Source organism: Monodon monoceros, unplaced genomic scaffold (genome assembly GCF_005190385.1).
Source record: "Monodon monoceros isolate NGI ecotype Baffin Bay Population unplaced genomic scaffold, NGI_Narwhal_1 Super_Scaffold_6, whole genome shotgun sequence".
Lineage (NCBI taxonomy): Eukaryota > Metazoa > Chordata > Mammalia > Artiodactyla > Monodontidae > Monodon > Monodon monoceros.
The window spans coordinates 39,156,786-39,177,634 of NW_021703783.1; the positions used below are offsets into that span (position 1 = coordinate 39,156,786).

General features: G+C 38.0%; 1 protein-coding gene across 4 annotated transcripts in view; it reads right to left on the bottom strand.

The window, feature by feature from the left end:
- TFCP2 (transcription factor CP2) overlaps positions 1-20,685 on the bottom strand; it is a 51,431-nt gene extending 30,746 nt beyond the window's left edge. For 2 of the 4 annotated variants that reach the window (XR_003791075.1, XM_029205029.1), the window contains exon 1: positions 20,342-20,654. Coding sequence is in view for 3 of the 4 variants with exons in the window: in XM_029205029.1 (XP_029060862.1) it covers positions 20,342-20,463 (122 nt within the window). In the remaining variant the exon portion in view is untranslated. Of the gene's footprint in view, positions 1-20,341 lie in introns of all 4 variants that reach the window. The other 2 variants (XM_029205028.1, XM_029205027.1) reach the window with 1 other exon arrangement.
- Between the last annotated feature and the right edge of the window lie 164 nt (positions 20,686-20,849).

A 20,849-nucleotide genomic window follows, 5' to 3' on the forward strand; every position in this document is an offset into this window, starting at 1 on the left:
GAACCCTTGAAGGAATCCTAGATTGATACTTTTCCCTTATCTCATGCCCATTAACAAGTCCTATGAATTTTTATCTGAAAAATGTATCTTGAACTCATCTTCCTTTCAGTAAAGTATAGGAATTAAGAGTGTAGGCACTGGAGTCAGACTACTAGAATTTAAATCACAGCAATAATAACAGCTGGCATTTATTGAGCATTTACTCTTTGCCTAACACTGTCCTAATTGTTTTATAATACGTATATTAACTCATTTAATTTTCATAAGAACCTCATGAGGTGGGTACTATTATTTCTATTTTAAATTAAAGCAACAGAGGTTAAGGAACTTGTCTAATCCTGATAGAACCAGAATTCATACTCCTAAATCTAGCTCCAGATCTCACTATGCTAGGTTGCCTCTTGGAAAAAGGAGACAAAAGATAGGGGGAGATCAGTTTAAAGCTAAGGCAACAGTCTGGGTAAGAAATAATGAGAATCTGAATGAGTAATGAAAGTAGGGACAGATTTATGAAATATTCAGGTAAGTCTTAAATAGAGAGTTATATCATGTTCAAGGACTGAAAGACTGAATATTATAAAGATGTCAATTTTTCCCAAACTGATCTGTAGATTCTATCCCACTCAATATCCCAACAGATTCAACTTGACAAGTTGATTCTAAAATTTTATCAATTAACAAAACCAAGAATAGCCAAGATACTCCTTAAGAAGAAAAAACATAAGAAATTTACCCTGTCAGATATCAAATATTATTTCGAAGTTTTTAGTAATTAAGACAGAATGGTATTGACTCAGATAGACAAATTAAACTATTTCACGAATACAGAACCCATAAACTGACCCCACATATACAAAAATTTGATTTATGACAGAGCTGATATCACTGGTCAGTGAAAAAAGGACTGACTTTTTAATTAACAATGTTGGAAAAACTGGATATCTATATGGGGAAAAATGAAATTGGATCCTTAACAATACCCAATACAAAATTCAAGTAAAAAAAACAATTCTGGGGGCTTCCCTGGTGGTGCAGTGGTTAAGAGTCCGCCGGCCAATGCAGGGGACACGGGTTCGAGTCCTGGTCCGGGAAGATTCCACATGCCACGGAGCAACTAAGCCCGTGCGCCACAACTACTGAGCCTGGGCTCTAGAGCCCACAAGCCACAGCTACTGAAGCCTGCACCTAGAGCCCGTGCTCTGCAACAAGAGAAGCCACTCAATGAGAGGCCCGTGCACCGCAATGAAGAGTAGCCCCCGCTTTCCGCAACTAGAGAAAAGCCCCCGTGCAGCAACAAAGTCCCAACACAGCCAAAAAAAAGAGTTCCCTAGAGGTCCAGTGGTTAGGACTTGGCTCTTTCACTGCCATGCCCCGGACTCAATCCCTGGTTGGGGAAATAAGATCCCACAAGCTGCACGGTGCACTCAAAAAAAAAAACACAAACAAAAACAAAAAAACTAAGTGGATTAAAGATTTAAGTGTGAAAAGCAAAACTGTAAAACTTTTAGAAGACAATATAAAAGAATAATTCTGGGGGCTTCCCTGGTGGCGCAGTGGTTGAGAGTCCGCCTGCCGATGCAGGGGACGCGGGTTCGTGCCCCGGTCCGGGAAGATGCCACATGCCGCGGAGCGGCTGGTCCCATGAGCCATGGCCGCTGAGCCTGTGCGTCCGGAGCTTGTGCTCCGCAACGGGACAGGCCACAACAGTGAGAGGCCCGCGTACCACAGAAAAAAAAAAAAAAAAGAATAATTCTATGGCCTTAGAGTAGGCAAGAATTTCTTAGACATTAATGTCATATACCATAAAAGAGAAGATTGATAAATTATAATACACTAAATTAATAACTTTGGAACCAGTGACACATAAAATGAAATGATAAGCCATAAACCAGGAGAAGATACCAGCTATACACATAAATGATAAAAGATGAGGATCCAAAATATATTTTAAATTCCTATAAATTAATATAAAAAAGACCAATCCCTCTGCTCCCCACAAATAAAAACTTGAATAATTACTTCTCAGGAGACAACATAAATAACATAACATATGAAAAGGTGCTCAGACTCACAGGAAATCAGGAGAATACAAATTAAAACCACAATAAAATCCACACCCACTAGATTGACAAAAATTAAAATTCTGACTAAATAAAATACTGGCTAGGATACAGAACAACCAAAACACTTAAAGTATACCAGGAAAAACAATTTAGTATTATTTTTTATGAAGATGCACAAACTTCATAATCCAGCAATTCAATTATTCCTACAATCCCTCTGCCTGGAATAGATTCTCCAACTTTGCATGACCAAATCTTACTCTTGAGATACCACCTTCAGAAGGTAGAAGTAGTATTTCTATGTTCTGAACTCCTATAGCACTTTATAAGTGTTTCTGGCATACCAATTTCTAGCCTGCATCATACATATTTATATTCAAGTCTTATCTTCTCTACCAAATTGTAAGCAAATAGAGAACAAGAACCTGCTTGATTTGTCTTTTAATCACCATAGCACTAGACACAGCACCTGCATAAGGGAGCATATGATAAAGACTCAAAGCTACAGAATCAAGCTGTAGAAAACCTAGCACATAGAAGGCACTCAAATATTTGTTAAATGTGTGAATAAAAATTTGCTTAGTGCCTAACTGAATCAACCAGGAATTGCTGTGCGTACCAAACATGAACTAGTGGTGAAATAAAAATGAGAACGCTGATTCGTGTATCCAAAGTCCCAAATGAATTTTTCTCCCAGATTCTAGCCTGATGATGCACAGTGAGAGTCAACTACCAGCTACAACTGGAAACTACTGCCAACAAGGCAGATAAAGAATGCGGGCAGGATAGGAGGAGGTGGAAAAAAGAAAAAGAAGGTAATAAAGTAGAATAAGTAAGGAATGGCAACATTATTGGACTGTAGGTCATCTTCCATAAGAATTATAAGAGGGCAAGAAAACTAAGAAAGCAAAGAAATATTTATAGGGGCTTCCCTGGTGGCGCAGTGGTTGAGAATCCGCCTGCCAGTGCAGGGGATATGGGTTCAAGCCCTGGTCCGGGAAGATCCCACATGCCGCGGACCAACTAAGCCCGTGCACCACAACTACTGAGCCTGTGCTCTAGAGCCCGTGAGCCACAACTACTGAGCCTGTGTGCCACAACTACTGAAGCCCTCGCACCTAGAGCCTATGCTCCACAACAAGAGAAGCCACCGCAATGAGAAACCCGCACACTGCAACAAAGAGTAGCTCCCACTCCCGCAACTAGAGAAAGCCCACGCACAGCAACGAAGACCCAACACGGCCAAAAATAAATAAATAAATAAATAAATTTATATATATATAAAAAGAAACATCTATAGACCTTTAGTAACAAAACAACAAATGGGATAGGACGATTTTAAAGATGAGGAAAGCTAGCCAGCAATAGATCACACAGTAGAGACTTTTTTCCTTAAATTTATTATGCAGTATTTCAGACATATAAAAAGGTTTAAAAAAAAAAGTATAACAAATACCTGTGTATACTCCACTCAGCTTAAGAAATAGAGCATTAACAGTTAAAGCCCTCTGTATACTTCCTCAGTTATAGCCCCCTTCAACTCTCAGAGGCAACAGTATCCTGAATTTGGAGTTAAACATTCTTACTCACTTCTTTATATTTTTACAGCAGTGCCATTTTTTTAAAAAGTAGTGGATAAATTTTGTGACAAAGGGAGGAATTTCATCTGTCCATCATAAGGGACTCTGAATGAAAGGGAAAGAAAAGGAACAGTTAGTAACAACTGATTTAACTCAGGACAAAAAGATGAAGCTTTGGAAGATGGATAGGTGACAGCTGAAGGGGAAAAAAATGAAAGTAAACAGTACTGAAAAAGTAGCACAGCAAAAAAGAAACAAAAATCAATGTGAATGGAGAGAAACAGCTGCCTCAGAAATGGCTATACTATTGTACTTGCCTTTGAAACAAAACAGAGTGAAAGTGAGTTCAGTTCATTCACTCAACAAATCAGCACAAACTATTTACTAGACACTCTTCTAAGGTACTAGGGATACAGCAGAGAACAGAACAAAGTCTCTGCCTTCAAGGAACATTTATTCTAGTTGGGGAAAGAGGCAAACAAATGAATAACACATCAAATATTGCAGAAAAGATAAAGAACAGAGAAGGCAGAGTGCTGGTGTGAGCGGAAGGAGATGCTTGCTATTTCATGTGAAGGTAGTTAGAGAAGGCCTCTCTGATAAAGTGACATTTAGGCAGAAACCTAAAGGAAGTGAGGAATGTAGAAGACTATCTCAGGAAGAGTTACAGCAAATACAAAGGCCCTGAGGTGGGAGTGTGCATAGCATTTGAGGAACCGAAAGAAGGCTAGATGTGGCTGGGGTCAGCAGCAAGGAGAAGGGCAGACATGGACAAGATGGTCACAGAGGCACCACATGTGGAGCAATGCCAGAACTGAAGCTTTTATTCAAAGTGAGATGCAAAATCACTGGAGCGTTTCCAAGAGAAAAGTAACATGATCTGGTTTACATTTTAAGTAAGATAATCATATAATTTATCACTCAAACAGGGACACTGGTGAGTAAAGGAGGGTGCTATTGATAGTTATGTTAGGACAAAAGGCATTAAGAAGACTTTAATTTTTACAGGCTGCTGTGTGGAGCCAGCCTGAAGGGGTTCCTCTGGCCACATCTGGAACAGTTGATCAAAATATACAGTGATAGTAAAAGACTGCAATCTACTGAATAAAGTAAGAATCTATGAGGCTACACTGATAGAAATAAATAAGAAGGAAAAGCTCTTTTTTTAAAAAAGTGATTCAGTTTTATATATATATATATATATATATATACACACACATATATATATATAAATTTTTTTTCATATTCTTTTCCATTATGGTTTATCACAGGATATTGAATACAGTTCCCCCATCCTATATATAATAGTTTGCATCTGCTAACCCCAAACTCCCAATACTTCCCTCCCCCACCTCCCTCTCCCCCTTGGCAACCACAAGTCTGTTCTCTATGTCTGTGAGTCTATTTCGGTTTCGTAGATATGTTCATTTATGTTGTATTTTAGATTCTATATATAAGTGATATCACTTATTTGTGATATTTGTCTTTCTCTTTCTGACTTACTTTGCTTAGTATGATAATCTCTAGGCCCATCCATGTTGCTGCAAATGGCATTATTTCATTCTTTTCTATTGCTGAGTCATATTTCATTGTATATGTATACGACATCTTCTTTATCCATTCCTTTGTTGATGGACATTTAGGTTGTTTCCAAGTCTTGGCTATTGTAAATAGTGCTGCTATGAAGATAGGGATGCACGTATTTGGAAAAGCTCTTTCATATAGTAGAAAGCCAACTAACCAATTTAGAAGGAAGGATATAATTAGAAAATCATCTATTAGCAACCATCATAATGATAACTGATTAGGGCAAGAATCATCAATAAACACTAAAACTGATAGGTAAAAGTTTGAAAAGTAATAGGATATTTACATAGTCTCGAAGTATCTCCCCACAAGATACTTATCAATTACAAAAGACAAATTTACAAGGGAGAAAACTGGCATATGCCACTTTCACTAAATGGCCAAAGTTAACATTGCCAGTGATGGAACCAAGCAATAGCATGTGTATCCTAATATGATACACAGAGAAGAATTCAGCATCACTTCTTAGGTATTACTACCCAAAGTGCATTAACTGAATTTAATCATGAGAAAACAACAAACCCAAAGTGAGGGATATTCTACAAAATAACTGCCCTGTATTCATCGAACTGTCAATGCCATGAAAATACAAAGAAAGACTCAGGAACTATTCTAGATTAAAGGACAAGAAAGACATGTCAGATGACTGACATGAGATGACTAGCGAAATGTGAATAAGTTCCATAGCTCGATAATGGTATTGTGCCAGTGTCGAGTTCCTGATTTTGATCATCGTACTGTGGTTTCATTAAGAGAATTTCTTGTTTCAAAAAAAGGCACATTGAAGTATTTAGGTGTTAAGGGGCATCATATCTGCAACTTACTCTTTAATAGTTCAGGAAAAGAATAATTCTAGGTGTCTGAAAAGAGATAGGCAGAGAGCTAAAGCAAACTTAGTAAAAGTTAACATTTAAGGAATCCGGAAGAAGGGTATGCAGAAATTCTTTGCAAATCTTCCACAAGTCTGAAATTATTTTTTATTTAAATGAACAAAATACCCACACACAAAGGTTTCAGTGTAGACAATAGACTGGGTGGGGGGTGGTGCGTGCAGAGTTAAAAGCAGGGTTGGACCATTTAAAAGGCTATTGTAGATTAAGGACAGAGGTCATGGAAGATAGCAGAGTAGGAAGCTCTAGGAATTGGTCCTTTCACCAAAAGAGCTATTGAGCTGGCAAGAAATGCTTAGAGTAATTACTTTGAAACTCTGGAATCCAGTCCAACACTTTCAGCATCCAAGGGAGTGCCTGATGAAGAAAGAGGCTGGTAAATTTTATTTAATTTCAGCATTTGGCATAGCACCTATCATCCTCCAGCTCCCAGTCCCATGGGAGGCAGCAGTGGGAACAACAGCCCAAGATCCTGTTGCAGCTTGCTGGTGCTAGGGTGGGCAATAGGGATCTTGTCCTCCAAAAATAAAGGTTATGTGTCTTTCTTTCTTTTTTTTTTTGGCCACACTACACAGCTTGCATCCGGATCTCAGCTCCCCAACCAGGAACTGAACCCAGGCTACAGCAGTGAAAGCCCAGAATCCTAACCACTAGGCCACCAGGGAACTCCCAAGGTTATGTGTCTTGATCACTGCTTTTGACTGCTGAGGAGCTGGCAAAGAGGCTCACCATTGTTTCAACCCCCATGGCTGAAGTGGCTTCCCTAACAAAGTGAGATGAAGAGATTCAAAAAAAGAGAACACTCTCTTTTTTCCTTGTCTTTTCTTATTGGATCCAGGCATTTAAGGAAATCTCTGTCAAGTCACTGATGGGGTGGAGATAACAGAAGCGACTTCAGTGACCATATACAGCAAGGAATATAGTCTTTGCAAAACTAGTTTGGAAGAGTCACTAAACTTAGAGACAACTGCAGCTTTCATCCAGTAATGACAGTAATCTCTAAGAAGGGAGTAGAATCTGATTTCCAGAGTTACCACATTACAATACTCAAAATGTCCAGTTCTCAACAAAAAATTACAAAGCATACAAGCACATGAAAAAATACTCAATGTTGCCAATTATTAGAGATATGAAAATCAAAACCACAATGAGGTATCACCTCACACCAGTAAAAATGGCTATCATCAAAAAGTCTACAAACAATAAATGCTGGAGAGGGTGTGGAGAAAAAGGAACCCTCCTACACTGTTGGTGGGAATGTAAATGATGCAGCCACTGTGAAAAAAATTATGGAGCTTCCTCAAAAAACTAAAAATAGAGCTACCATAAGATCCAGCAATCCTGCTCCTGGGCATATATCCAGAAAAGACAAAAACTATTATTCGAAAAGATACATGCAGCACTATTTACAATAGCCAAGACATGGAAAGGACCCAAGTACTCATCAACAAATGATTGGTTTAAGAAGATATGATATATGTAGATACACAAACACACACACACACACACACACACACACACACAAAATGGAATACTACTCAGTCATAAAAAAGAATTAAATATTGCCATTTGCAGCTACATGGATGGACCTGGAGAAAATTATACTAAGTGAAGTAAATCAGACAGAGAAAGACAAATATTATATGATATCACTTATACGTGGAATCTAAAAAAATAATAAAAATGAATCTATAGGCAAAACAGAAACAGACTCATAGACATAGAAAACAAACTCACGGTTAGCAAAAGGTAAAGGGAGTAAAGAGGGATAAATTAGGAGTATGCAATTAACAGATACAAACTACTATAAATAAAATAGATAAGCAACAAGGATTTACTGCGTAACACAGGGACTTAACTATACTTCAATTAAGAAAAAATTACGAAGCATACAAAGACAAAGGAAAATACAGCCTATTCACAGGAAAAAAGAAATTGACTGAAACCATCCTCTAGCAAGCCCAGATACTAGACTTACTAGACAAAGATTTAAGTTAACTGTCTTTAATATGCTCAAAGAGCTGAAGGAAACCATGGACAAATAACTAAAGGAAACCAGGAGAACAATGTATGAATAAGTACAAAATAGCAACAGAAAGACAGGAAGTATAAAAAGGAACCAAACAGAAATTCTGTACAAAAAAGTACAATAGCTGGAATTAAAAATTCACTAGAGGGGTTCAATATCAGATTCAACCAGGCAGAAGAAAGAGTTAGTGAACTTGAAGACAGGAAAATTGAAATTACTCAGGCTGAATTATAGAGTATTGAGTAGATTTCCCTGTGCTATACCGTAAGTCCTTATTAGTTATCTACTTTATATATAGTAGTGTGTATATATCACATTTTGTTTATCCATTCATCTGTCCATGGAGCCTTGGGTAACTTCTGATATTTGGCTATTGCGAATAGTGCTGTCATGAATATGGGTGTATAAATATCTCTTTGAGACTCTGCTTCAAAAAAAAAAAAAAGAAAGAAAGAAATTACTCAGGCTGAGGAGCACAAAGAAAAATGAAGGGACTTCCCTGGTGGCCCAGTGGGTAAGACTCCATGCTCCCAATGCAGGGGACCCAGGTTTGATCCCTGGTTGGGGAACTAGATCCCCCATGCACGCTGCAACTAAGAGTTCACATGCCACAACTAAGAAGTCCGCATGCAGCTAAGAAGTCTGCATGTTGCAACTAAAAGATCCCACATGCCACAACTAAGACCCAGTGCAGCCAAAATAAATAAATATATAAATATTTTTAAAATAATTAAAATTAAATAAATTTTTTAAAAAAAGAATGAAAAAAAAGAATGAAGAGGGCCTTCCCTGGCAGTCCAGTGGTTAAGACTCCATGCTCCCACTGCAGCGGGTGCAGGTTCAATCCCTGGTTGGGGAACTAGGATCTTGTATGCCATGTGGCATGACCAAAAAAGAAACAAAGAAAAAGAAAAATGAACAGAGTGTAAAGGGCCTATGGTACACCATCATATGTATGAACACACATATTCTGGGAGTCCCAGGAAGAAAAGAGGAAAAAAAAAAAATTTAAAGAAAAAAATCATCAAAAACAGTCCAAATAGATGAAAGACATGAATCTACACATCCAAGAAGCTCAACAAACTTCAACAGGATAAATCTAAAGAATTCCACACCAAGTGCATTATATTCAAACTGGTGAAAAACAAAGAGAATATTCAAAGCAACAGAAAGGAAGTAACTCATCATATATGAGGGACCCTCAATGAGATTAACAGCCAATATCTCATCAGAAACCATAGAGGCCAGAAGGCCGGGGATGATACATTTAAAGTGCTGAAGGTAAAAACTATCAACCGAAAATTCTAAAATAGGACTTACCTGGTGGTGCAGTGGTTAAGAATCCACTTGCCAATCCACCTGTGCAGGGGACACAGGTTTGAGCCCTGGTCTGGGAAGATCCCACATGCTGTGGACCAACTAAGCCCGCGCACCACAGCTGCTGAGCCTGCACTCTACAACCTGCGAGCCACAACTACTGAGCCCACATGCCACAACTACTGAAGCCCATGTGCCTGAAGCCCATGCACCTGAAGCCCATGCGCCTAGAGCCCGTGCTCCGCAACAAGAGAAGCCAGCCCACAATGAGAAGCCCGTGCACTGCAAAGAAGAGTAGCCCCCGCTCGCTGCAACTAGAGAAAGCCCGCACACGGCAACAAAGACCCAATGCAGCAATAAAGACCCAATAAATAAATAGCCATACGTGGGAAATGTTTAAAAAAAAAAAGAATTCTAAAATAAAAGAGAAATCAAGACATTCCTCAACAAAAGCTAAGGGAATTCATCACCAGTTCACCTGCCCTATAAGAAATACTAAAGGGAAACGAAAGGGAAAGGCTAAAATGAAAGAATACTGAGCGGTAACTCAAAGTCATACAAAAAAATAAAGATCATTATATCATCAAAAGTATACAAACAATAAATGCTAGAGAGGGTGTGGAGAAAAGGGAACCCTCCTACACTGTTGGTGGGAATGTAAATTGGTACAATCACTATGGAGAACACTATGGAGGTTCCTAAACAAACTAAAAATAGAAGTATCATGTGATCCAGCAATCCCACTCCTGGGCATATATCCAGAGGAAACCATAATTCAAAAAGACACATGCACCCTAATGTTCACTGCAGCACTATTTACAATAGCCAGGACATGGAAGCAACAGAGGAATAGTTAAAGAAGATGTGATACATATACACAATGGAATATTACTCAGCCATAATAAAGAATGAAATAATGCCATCTGCAGCAACATGAATGGACCTAGAGATTGTCATACTAAGCAAAGTAAGTCAGGCAGAGAAAGACAAATATCATATGATATCTAGAAAGATGACACAAATGAACTTATTTACAAAACAGAAACAGACTCCCAGACTTCAAAAACAAACTTATGGTGACCAAAGGGGAAAGGTGGGGGGAGGGATAAATTAGGAGTTTCAGATTAACATATATACACTACTATATATAAAACAGATCATCAGCAAGGACCTACTGTATAGCACAGAGAACTCTATTCAATATTCTGTAATAACCTATATGGGAAAAGAATCTGAAAAAGAATGGATATATGTATATGTATAACTGAACTACTTTGCTGTACACCTGAAACACAACACTGTAAATCAACCGTACCCCAATATAAAATAAAATTAAATTTAATGATTTCATATTTTAAAAAAGATCATTACAAAGTTTATATAGATAAATACACAAGATAGTATACCGTAATTTTGGTATGTAACTCCTCTATTTGTTTCTTATATGATTTAAAAGACAAATGCATAAAATAATAATTATAAATCTACAGTAACAGGTACATGATGCATAAAGATGTAATTTGTGACAATAACAACATAAAGAGGGGAAATGGAATTAATGTATGCTCTTTTTTATTAATTGAGATATAACTGATATACAACATTATATTAGTTTCAGGTATACAACATAATGATTTGATATTCATATATACTGCAAAATGATGACCACAATAAATGTAGTTTAATGTATGCTCATGAAGCTAAGTTGGCATCATTTCAAATTAGATTGCTATAAACTCAAGATATTAACTGTAATCCCCAGAGTAATCACTAAGAAAGTAACTTTAAAAATATACAAAAAAGAAAATGAAGAGGGAAACAAAATGGTACAATAGAAAAAAATCGAACACAAAAGAAGGCCATATTGGAGGAATTGAGAAACAAAAAAAGATATGACATATAGAAAACTATCAATGGCAGAAATAAGTCCTTCATTATCACTAATCACTTTAAGTACAAATGGGTTAACTGACCAATTAAAGACACAGATTGGCAGAAAAGATGTAAGAAAAAAAGGCCAACCACATGCTGCTTACAAAGACTCACTTTAGATACAACACACAATAGGGTGAAAATGAAAAAAAAATGAAAATATTCCATGCAAATAGTAAACAAAAGAAAGCTGGAGTAACTATACAAGTATCAGACAAAATAGAACTTAAGTCATAAATTGTTACAAGAGACACAAAGAAAAAAAAAGAGAGATGCACACAAAAGACATTTTATATTGATTTAAAAGGCCAATTTATCAAGAAGATAGAATAACTATAAACATGTACACACCCAAACAACAGAGCCCCCCAAAATAAGAATCTAAAACACTGATAGAATTGAAGAGATAAATAGACATTTCTATCATTGAGGACTTCAATACCCTACTTTAAATAATGAGTGGGACATCTGGACAGAATAGCAATAAGGTAACAAAGGATTTGAACAACACTATAAAGCAATCAGGCCTAACAGACATATACAGAACACTCCACCCAACAACAGCAGAATATATTATCTTCTCAAGGACACATAAAACATTCTCCAGGAGAGACCACGTTAGGCCATAAACCAATTTTCAGTAAGTTTAAAAAGATCAAAATCATACAAACTATCTTCTCTGAACACAATGGAAGAAAGCCAGAAATCAGTAAAATAAGGAAAGCTGGAAATTTTGCAAATACATGGAAATTAGCTCAGTTTTTTGTTTTTTTTTTTTAAGCTCACTCTTAAACAACTAATGGATGAAAGAAGAAATCACTAGGGAAATTTAAAAATACTTTGAGACAAATGAAAATGAAATCACAACATACTAAAACTTATGGGACACAGTGAAAGCAGTACTTAAGGGGAATTTTATAGCTGTAAATGTCCACATAAAAAAGGAAGAAAGACCTCAAATCAAATAAACTAACTTTACATCTTAAGGGACTAGAAAAAGAGCAAACTAAATCCAAAACTAGCAGAAAGAAGGAAATAACAAAGATGAGCAGGAAAAAATACAGAATTTAAAAGATAGTAGAGGGGACTTCCCTGGTGGTCCAGTGGTTGAGAATCCACCTTCCAATGCAGGGAACACGGGTTTGATCCCTGGTTGGGGCACTAAGATCCCACATGCTGCGGGGCAACTAAGCCCATGTGTCACAACTACTGAGCCTGCACACTCTAGAGCCCGCACACCACAACCAGAGAGCCCACGCGCTGCAACTACTGAGCCTGTGTGCTCTGGAACCCACACACCACAACGAAAGATGCCGCATGCCTCAACGAGGATCTCATGTGCCACAACTAAGACCTAACACAGCCAAATAAGTAAATAAATATTGTTTTTTAAATAGCAGAGGATCAAAACCAAAAGTCAGTTCCTTAAAAAGATAAACAAAATTGAAAAACTTTTAGCTACACTGTCCAATGAAAAAAAGAGAGAAGACACACATAAATAAAATCAGAAATGAAAGTGGGATATTACTACCAACCTTGTAGAGATTAAAGGATTATAAGAAAACACTGAATAATTATATACACACAAATTAGATAATCTAGATAAAACAGATTTCTAGAAACACACAAAGTACCAAAACTGACTCAAGAAGAAATTTAAAAATCTCAATAGACCTGTTAACAAGCAATGGAATCAATAATAAAAAACCTCTCAACAAAGAGAAGTCTAGGACCAGATGACTTCATTGGTAAATTCTACCAAACATTTAAAGAATTAACAACGGACTTCCCTGGTGGCACAGTAGTTAAGAATCTGTCTGTCATTGCAAGGGACACAGGTTCAAGCCCTGGTCCGGGAAGATCCCACATGCTACAGAGCAATGAAGCTCGTGCGCCACAACTACTGAGCCTGCACTCTAGACCCTGTGAGCCACAACTAGTGAGCCTGCGTGCCACAACTACTGAGGCCTGCGTGCCTAGAGCCCGTGCTCCACAACAAGAGAAGCCACCGCAATGAGAAGGCTGCGCACAACAAAGAGTAGCCCCCGCTCGCCGCAACTACAGAAAGCCCACACACAGCAACAAAACACCCAACACAGCCAAATAAATAAATAAATAAACTTTAAAAAAAAATAATAAGTAAATAAAGGCTTAACACCATTCTTACTCAAGCTCTTCCAAAAAAAGAGAGAAAGAGGTAAGAGGAGGAACACTTCCTAAGATTCTATGAAGCCACATTATCCTAATACCAAAGCCAGAAAAAGATACAAGAAAAGAACACTACAGACCAATACCCCTTATGAATAAAGAAACAAAATCCTCAACAAAATACTAGCAAACTGAATCCAACAGCACATTAAAATGATTCTAAACTATGACCAAGTGGGATTTATCCCAGGAATGTAAGGGTAGTTCAGATAAGGAAATCACTCAATGCAATACCCCACACAATCATCTCAATAGAAAAGGCACTGGACAAAATTTAACACCATTTTATGAAACAAACACTGAGCAAAACCTTGAAGACACTACGCTAAGTGAAAAAAGCAGTCCCAGTAACATCCAAAAGAATAAAATATGTAGGAATAAATTTAACCAAGGATGTGAAAGACTTGTACATTAAAAACTACAAAACACTGCTTAAAGAAATTAAAGATGACCTAAATAAATGGAAAGACATCCCATGTTCATGGATTGATAAACTCGATATTGTTAAGATGGCAATACTCCCAAAGCTATTTACAGATTCAATGAAATCCCTATCAAAATTCCAATGGTATGTTTTGCAGAAACAGAAAAGCTTACCCTCAAATTTGTATGGAACTACAAGAGGCCCTAAATAGCAAAAAACAATATTGGAAAAGAAAAACAAAATAAGAGGAATCACATTTCCCAATTTCAGAGCTTATTACAAAGCTATGGTAATCAAAACAGTGTGGTACTGGCAAAATAGACATATCAACCAATGGAACAGAACAGAGTCCACAAATAAATCTTTACATGTATGGCCAATTGATTTTCAATGAGGCTACAAAGAACATTCAATGAGAAACGAACATACGGCTGGGACAACTGGATATCCACATACAAACAAATGATGCTGGAACCCTACCTCACTTTAGATACAAAAATTAACTCAAAATGGATCAGTGACCTAAACATAAGAGCTTACACTATAAACTCTTAGAAGAAACCACTGGGTAAATCACCATGACTTGAATTTGGCAACAGATTCTTGAATTTGACATCAAAAGCACAAGCAACAAAAAGAATAGATAAATTGGACTTCATCAAAATTAAACTTTTGTGAATCAAACAAAGGACATTATCAAGAATGTGAAAAGACAACCTGCAGAATGGGAGAAAGTATCTACAAACCATATATCTGATAATGATCTAGTAACCAGAATATATAAAAAACCCTTACAGCTCAACAACAAAAGGACAACAACCCAATTTAAAACCGGGCAAAGGACTTGAAGAGACACTTCTCCAAAGAAGATATACAAATGGCCAACAAGCAGATGAAAAGATGTCAACATCATGGTCATCAAGGAAATGTAGAACAAATAATAACAGATACTACTTCACACTCACTAGGATGACTTTAATAAAACACAGAAAACAACAAATGTTGGTAAGGATGTAGAGAAGTATGAACCCTTGTACATTGCTGGTGAGAATGTAACATGGTTCAGCTGCTGTGCAAAACTGCTTGGCAGTTCTTGAAAAAGTTAAGCATACACTACACACCTTTTACAATGGCCAAAATCCATAACAGTGACACCACCACATCCTGAGAAGATGTGGAGTAACACAGGAACTCTCACTCATTGCTGGTAGGAATGCAAAATGGTACAGCCACTTTGGAGGACAGTTTGGCAGTTTTCTACAAAACTAAACATACTCATACCACATGATCCAGCAATCCCATTTCTTGGTATTTACCCAAAGAAGATGAAAAGTATCTGCACACAAAAATCTGTGCAGAGATGTTTATAACAGCTTTATTTATAATGCCAAAACTTGGAAGCAACCAAGATGTCCTTCAGCGTTTCCCTAGTGGTACAGTGGTTAAGAATCCACCTGCCAATGCAGGGGACATGGCTTCAAGCCCTGGTCCAGGAAGATCCCACATGCCATGGAGCAACTAAGCCCGTGCGCCACAACTACTGAAGCCCATGCTCCTAGAGCCCATGCTCCGCAACAAGAAGCCACTGCAATGAGAAGCCCGCACACTGCAACGAAGAGTAGCCCCCACTCGCCGCAACTAGAGGAATCCCGCACACAGCAACAAAGACCTGATGCAGCCAAAAATAAAGAAATTTATTAAAAGAAAAAAAGATGTCCTTCAGTGGTGAATGGATAAACTCTGATACATACAGACAATGATATATTATTCAGTGCTAAAAAAAAAAAAAAAGAGCTATCAAGCCATGAAAAAGACATGAAGGAACGTCAAATGCATATTACTAAGTGAAAGAAAGCAGATATGAAAAGGGCTACATACTGTATGATTTCAGTTATATGACATTCCAGACAGGCAAAACTATGGAGACAATAAAAAGATCAATGGTAGCAAGGGGTTGGGGCAGTGGTGGGTGAATGAATCAGCAGAGCACAGAGGATTTTTAGGGCAGTGAAAATACTTTGGATGATACTGCATTGATGGATACATGTCATCATATATTGTCCAAACCTACAGAACATTCAATACCAAGAGTGAACCCTAAGATAAACTATGGATTTGGGGTGATTATGCTGTGCCAATGTAGGTACAGAGTGTGTACCGCTCTGGTGGAAGATGTTGATAATAGGGGAGGCTATGCATGTGTAGAGGCTGGGGGTATATGGGAAATTTCTATACCTTCCTTTCAATATTGCTATGATCCTAAAACTGCTCTTTAAAAACAAACAAACAAAAAAACCTCTTTAAGTTACATAAAATTTAAAAAGTTAAGTGTAGCATTATCATATGGCTCAAAAATTCCAATCCTAGGTATATACCCAAAAGAAATGACAACATACGTCTAGTACAGCATGGTGAATATAGTTAACAATATTGGGCTTCCCTGGTGGCACAGTGGTTGAGAGTCCGCCTGCCGATGCAGGGGACACGGGTTCGTGCCCCGGTCCGGGAGGGTCCCACATGCCACAGAGCAGCTGGGCCCGTAAGCCATGGCCACTGAGCCTTCGCATCCGGAGCCGCAACGGGAGAGGCCACAGCAGTGAGAGGCCCGCATACCGCAAAAACAAACAAACAAACAAACAAACAAAAACAATATTGTATTGCATATTTTAAAGCTGCTAAGAGACTAAACCTTAAAAGTTCACGTCGTAAGAAAAAAAAAATGTTATAACTATGTATGGTAATGAATGTTAACTAGACTTATTGTGATCATTTCGCAACATATACAAACGTGGAATCATTATGTTGCACACCTGAAACTAATACAGTGCTATGCGTCAATTATACTTCAATTAAAAAATGTCTACACAGAAACTTGAACACAAATGTTTATAAACATTTTCTTTATAAACATAGTGCTATGTTAGCATTATTTGTAATAGTCGTCCATCAGTGGATGAATGGTTAAACAAATTGTGATATATACATACAATGGCATATTATTCAGCCACAAAAAGGAACAAATTACTGAAGTATTGATACATGCTACAACACGGATGAACCCTGGAAACATTAGGCTCAGTGAAAGAAGCCAGATACAAAAAGTCACACATTATATGATTCCATTTATGTGAAATCCAGAATAGGTAAATGCATAGAGACAGAACGCATATTACTGGGCACCAAGGAGAGGAGGGAGGGAGAAATGGGGAGCAATTGTTTAACAGGCATAGGGCTTTCTTCTGGGGTGATGAAAATGTTTTGGAACTAGACAGAGGTGGTGGTTGTGCAACACTGTGAACATACTAAATGCCACTGAATTGTTCACTCTAAAATGGTTAACTTTATGTAATATGAATTCCACCTCAACCTTAAAAAAATGAAAGAAAAAAGTTTTAAGAAAATTTTAATGTTTACTCTTTTAATAATAGCTTTATTGAGATACAATTCATATACCATACAATTCACCCATTTATAGTGTACAATTTAATTGTCTTTACTGTAGTCAGAGTTATGCAATCTTTAAATTTAAAAAACTTTTATCAGCTCCCCCCCCAAAAAAAAAAAAACCCCGGTACCTATTAGCAGTCACTCCCCATTCCCTCCTCTCCTACAGTCAACCACTAATCTACTTTCTGTCTCTATAGATTTGCCTATTTTGTACACTTCTAAGAAACAGAATCATATGTAGTCTTTCGTGACTGGCTTCTTTCACTCAGCATATTTTCATGGAATTTGCTTTATTTTAAATATAAAGTTTGTGCCATGTATTAAAACGTAAGGATAAAAGTAAGGAGACTATTAAAGGACCACTTATGAAAAGAATACAATCACTGAATGCAATGGCAGATCAAGAATCAAAAACAGGAATCCAGCTAAGATGAATTTTTATAAAATATAAACCAATAGATGTGAAACAAAATCATTATAAGATGCAGCAGAAGTAAGCAAATCAAGGTAAAACAAATACATTAGGGAAAATATTTTACAAAACAAATTGCTGTCAAAAAGAGAAAATTTTCCCTAAAAAAGGTTTAGGAAAAGTAATCACAGGTTTAGTTAAAAAAAGAAACAGGGAGAGCAAAGAATCATTGTCTTTGAGTATAAAAACTCCTCCAATCAGTGTTTCTCAAAATGTGGTCCCTGGACTATGTGCATCAAAATCATCTAAGAACTTGTTTTTAAAAAATCAGGGGTTCCCTTGTGGCGCAGTGGCTGGGAATCCACCTGCCAATGCAAGGGACGTGGGTTTGAGCCCTGGTCCGGGAAGATCCTACTTGCCGCGGAACAACTAAGCCCGTGCGCCACAACTACTGAGCCTGCATTCTAGAGCCCTCAAGCCACAACTACTGAGCCCGCGAACCACAACTCCTGAAGTCCGTGCACCTACAGCCCACACTCCACAACAAGAGAAGCCACCTCAATGAGAAGCCTGCACACCGCAAGGAAGAGTAGCCCCCGCTCGCCACAACTAGAGAAACGCCCACGTGCAGCAACGAAGAGCCAATGCAGCCAAAAATAAAATAATTTATTTTAAATAAAAATTAGATTTCTGGTCTGTGCCCCAGACAATCACCAAAGATGGGACACTGTAAACTATTTTTTATAAGTTTCCAGATGACTCTCATAAACACTAAAGTTTGAGAACTAACTTAATATCTAATTAACACAAATTAATGCAAATGATTAAATGTGTGTAAGAGACAACAGAATCATGACAGCAGTAAAGTGCATGAAAAAGAGCAAGGTGAAAGAGAGCAAAGGAAAAAATTTTTGCACATTGCGCTGTTGAGAAAACGTAAAGTGATGTTTGAAAACTCTTGTCGATTTGATCTTGGAAAAAAATTCCAAATGTATAAATATGCAAGCCATTCTACTAATACTTGTGAGGACCACTCAGGATATGAATAGGAAGGCACTCATAAATGTAAAGTTGCATGGCAGAGAGAGCACATAGTTGACACCCAAATGTTTGTTGATGTCAGACTATTTTTATAACAAGTACTGTTACATTTAATTATTTCCATTCTTAACTCTGATAACCTAGAAAAAACTAAACTTTTTGCAGCAGTAATCTTTACAGGAACAACAGCATAAATTGTCAACTATTATGTCACATACTGACGTGCAAGTTCAGGGTCAAGACATTTACTTTCAGACCAAGTTAATCTCTGTTTTTATGGTAAGACTTATGTAAACAAGGACAGACAAAATTAGAGTTAAATTTCTCAAGGCTAAGAGCACTGCATGATAGAACTCAAATTTCCCTGAAAATCACTAAAATATGCATTCAAGGATAGCCTTTATTGTTTTAGCTGTAAGCAAAGATTCCTGAAGATGAAGTACTAAGTTCTAATTCATAATTTTACTTCAGTGAGGAAATTCCACTTTGGCTTAGCAGAGTTAAAGAAAGGAAGTTCACTTTTATAACTCTCAAAGGAGCTCACTAACAGAATGCAAAATTTGTCCATTTTCCCCATAAAAGGCATCCTCCCACTATAAACTCATAAACCTAATTAAAGTGCTAAATTCTAAAGTCTCTTTGACTCATTTAGATTAAGCCTTACAATGCATCTGGAAACCCAATTATATTCCATCAAACATTAAGAAGCAGATGTTTCAACATTTCCAGACATGGCTCTTACACATCTTGTAAATGAAACAAACTATATTGGGGGAATGAAGTAGCTAACACATGCAAATATATTACACGGGAGGTTATGTTGCTTTCAAAGGAGATTTTTATTTCTTATCAACATTTGGCTTGATACATGAAGGTCTAGAAGCATCTAAGAGTTCTTTTTGACACTTTTTCATTTCACAGCTTATATTTCAAAAGTCAGAAACCCTAGAATTGAGTAAAGCCTGAAAGCAGGTTAAGATACAGATGTGTGGACTTCTGCATTAAAGGTTTCACATTTCCTCCCAATAAGCAGTCAACCAACATTCATCATTAAGCCCCAACTCCCTAAACATCTCTCACATGTTCAATGTGGCCTCTTCTTCACACAAGTCCAGTGCAACCTATCCACACGCGCACACACACCAACAGTCTCCAAGTCACCCACACTGGCACAAAAGCCTCTCAACATTCATCTGGTTGCTAATCAAGGGCTATTCTTGACACTGCCTGTAATCTCTTTTTCCCTTTCTACCGCAATACTCACTACTCAAAACAACAAAAGAAACAAGTTCGTTTTCTCTAACCACTGAGAGCTTCTCTAACTCTATACACCTCTCTCTCTTTTCCCCCCTTATTCTCTATCCTGCCTTTGTTATTCAGAAGGTGCAGGGTCTGGGAAAATCTCACTCACCTCATGCTATAGGCACCAGCACCCAGTTCCTGGCCGATCCCGGATAGACTAGCATCAAAGTCCTGCACCAGCCCGGATTCAATCACCTCATCGGCCAGAGGCAGCTTCAGAGCCCAGGCCATCCTGGCTCCTTCCTTGCCTCAGGAGACACCGTTTCTTGTACAAAGGCGAGCAGTGTGATTCTACCCAACGGGGGCAAGACTGCAAGACTGTAGAAAACTCCAAACCAAGATCTCCCCCGCAGTACTCACCAGCCGCCCCCAAGCCCCACCCGCACTGCCCACACAACTAATCTCCCGCACCCTTGTCTCCTCGCTCTTGGCTGCCCTGACTTCCAAAAATCCCTACCCCCACCCCCACCCCCAACTCCACCCCCGCCCAGCTCTCCGGAGCCGCGCGAGGGTCCTTTGGCTTCACTTTTCCCGACTGCCCAAAGGCAACCCTGGACTCCTCGCACTCCCACTCTTTGGGCTCTCCCCTTGAACTCGTGGTGGTCACTCGCTGCTTT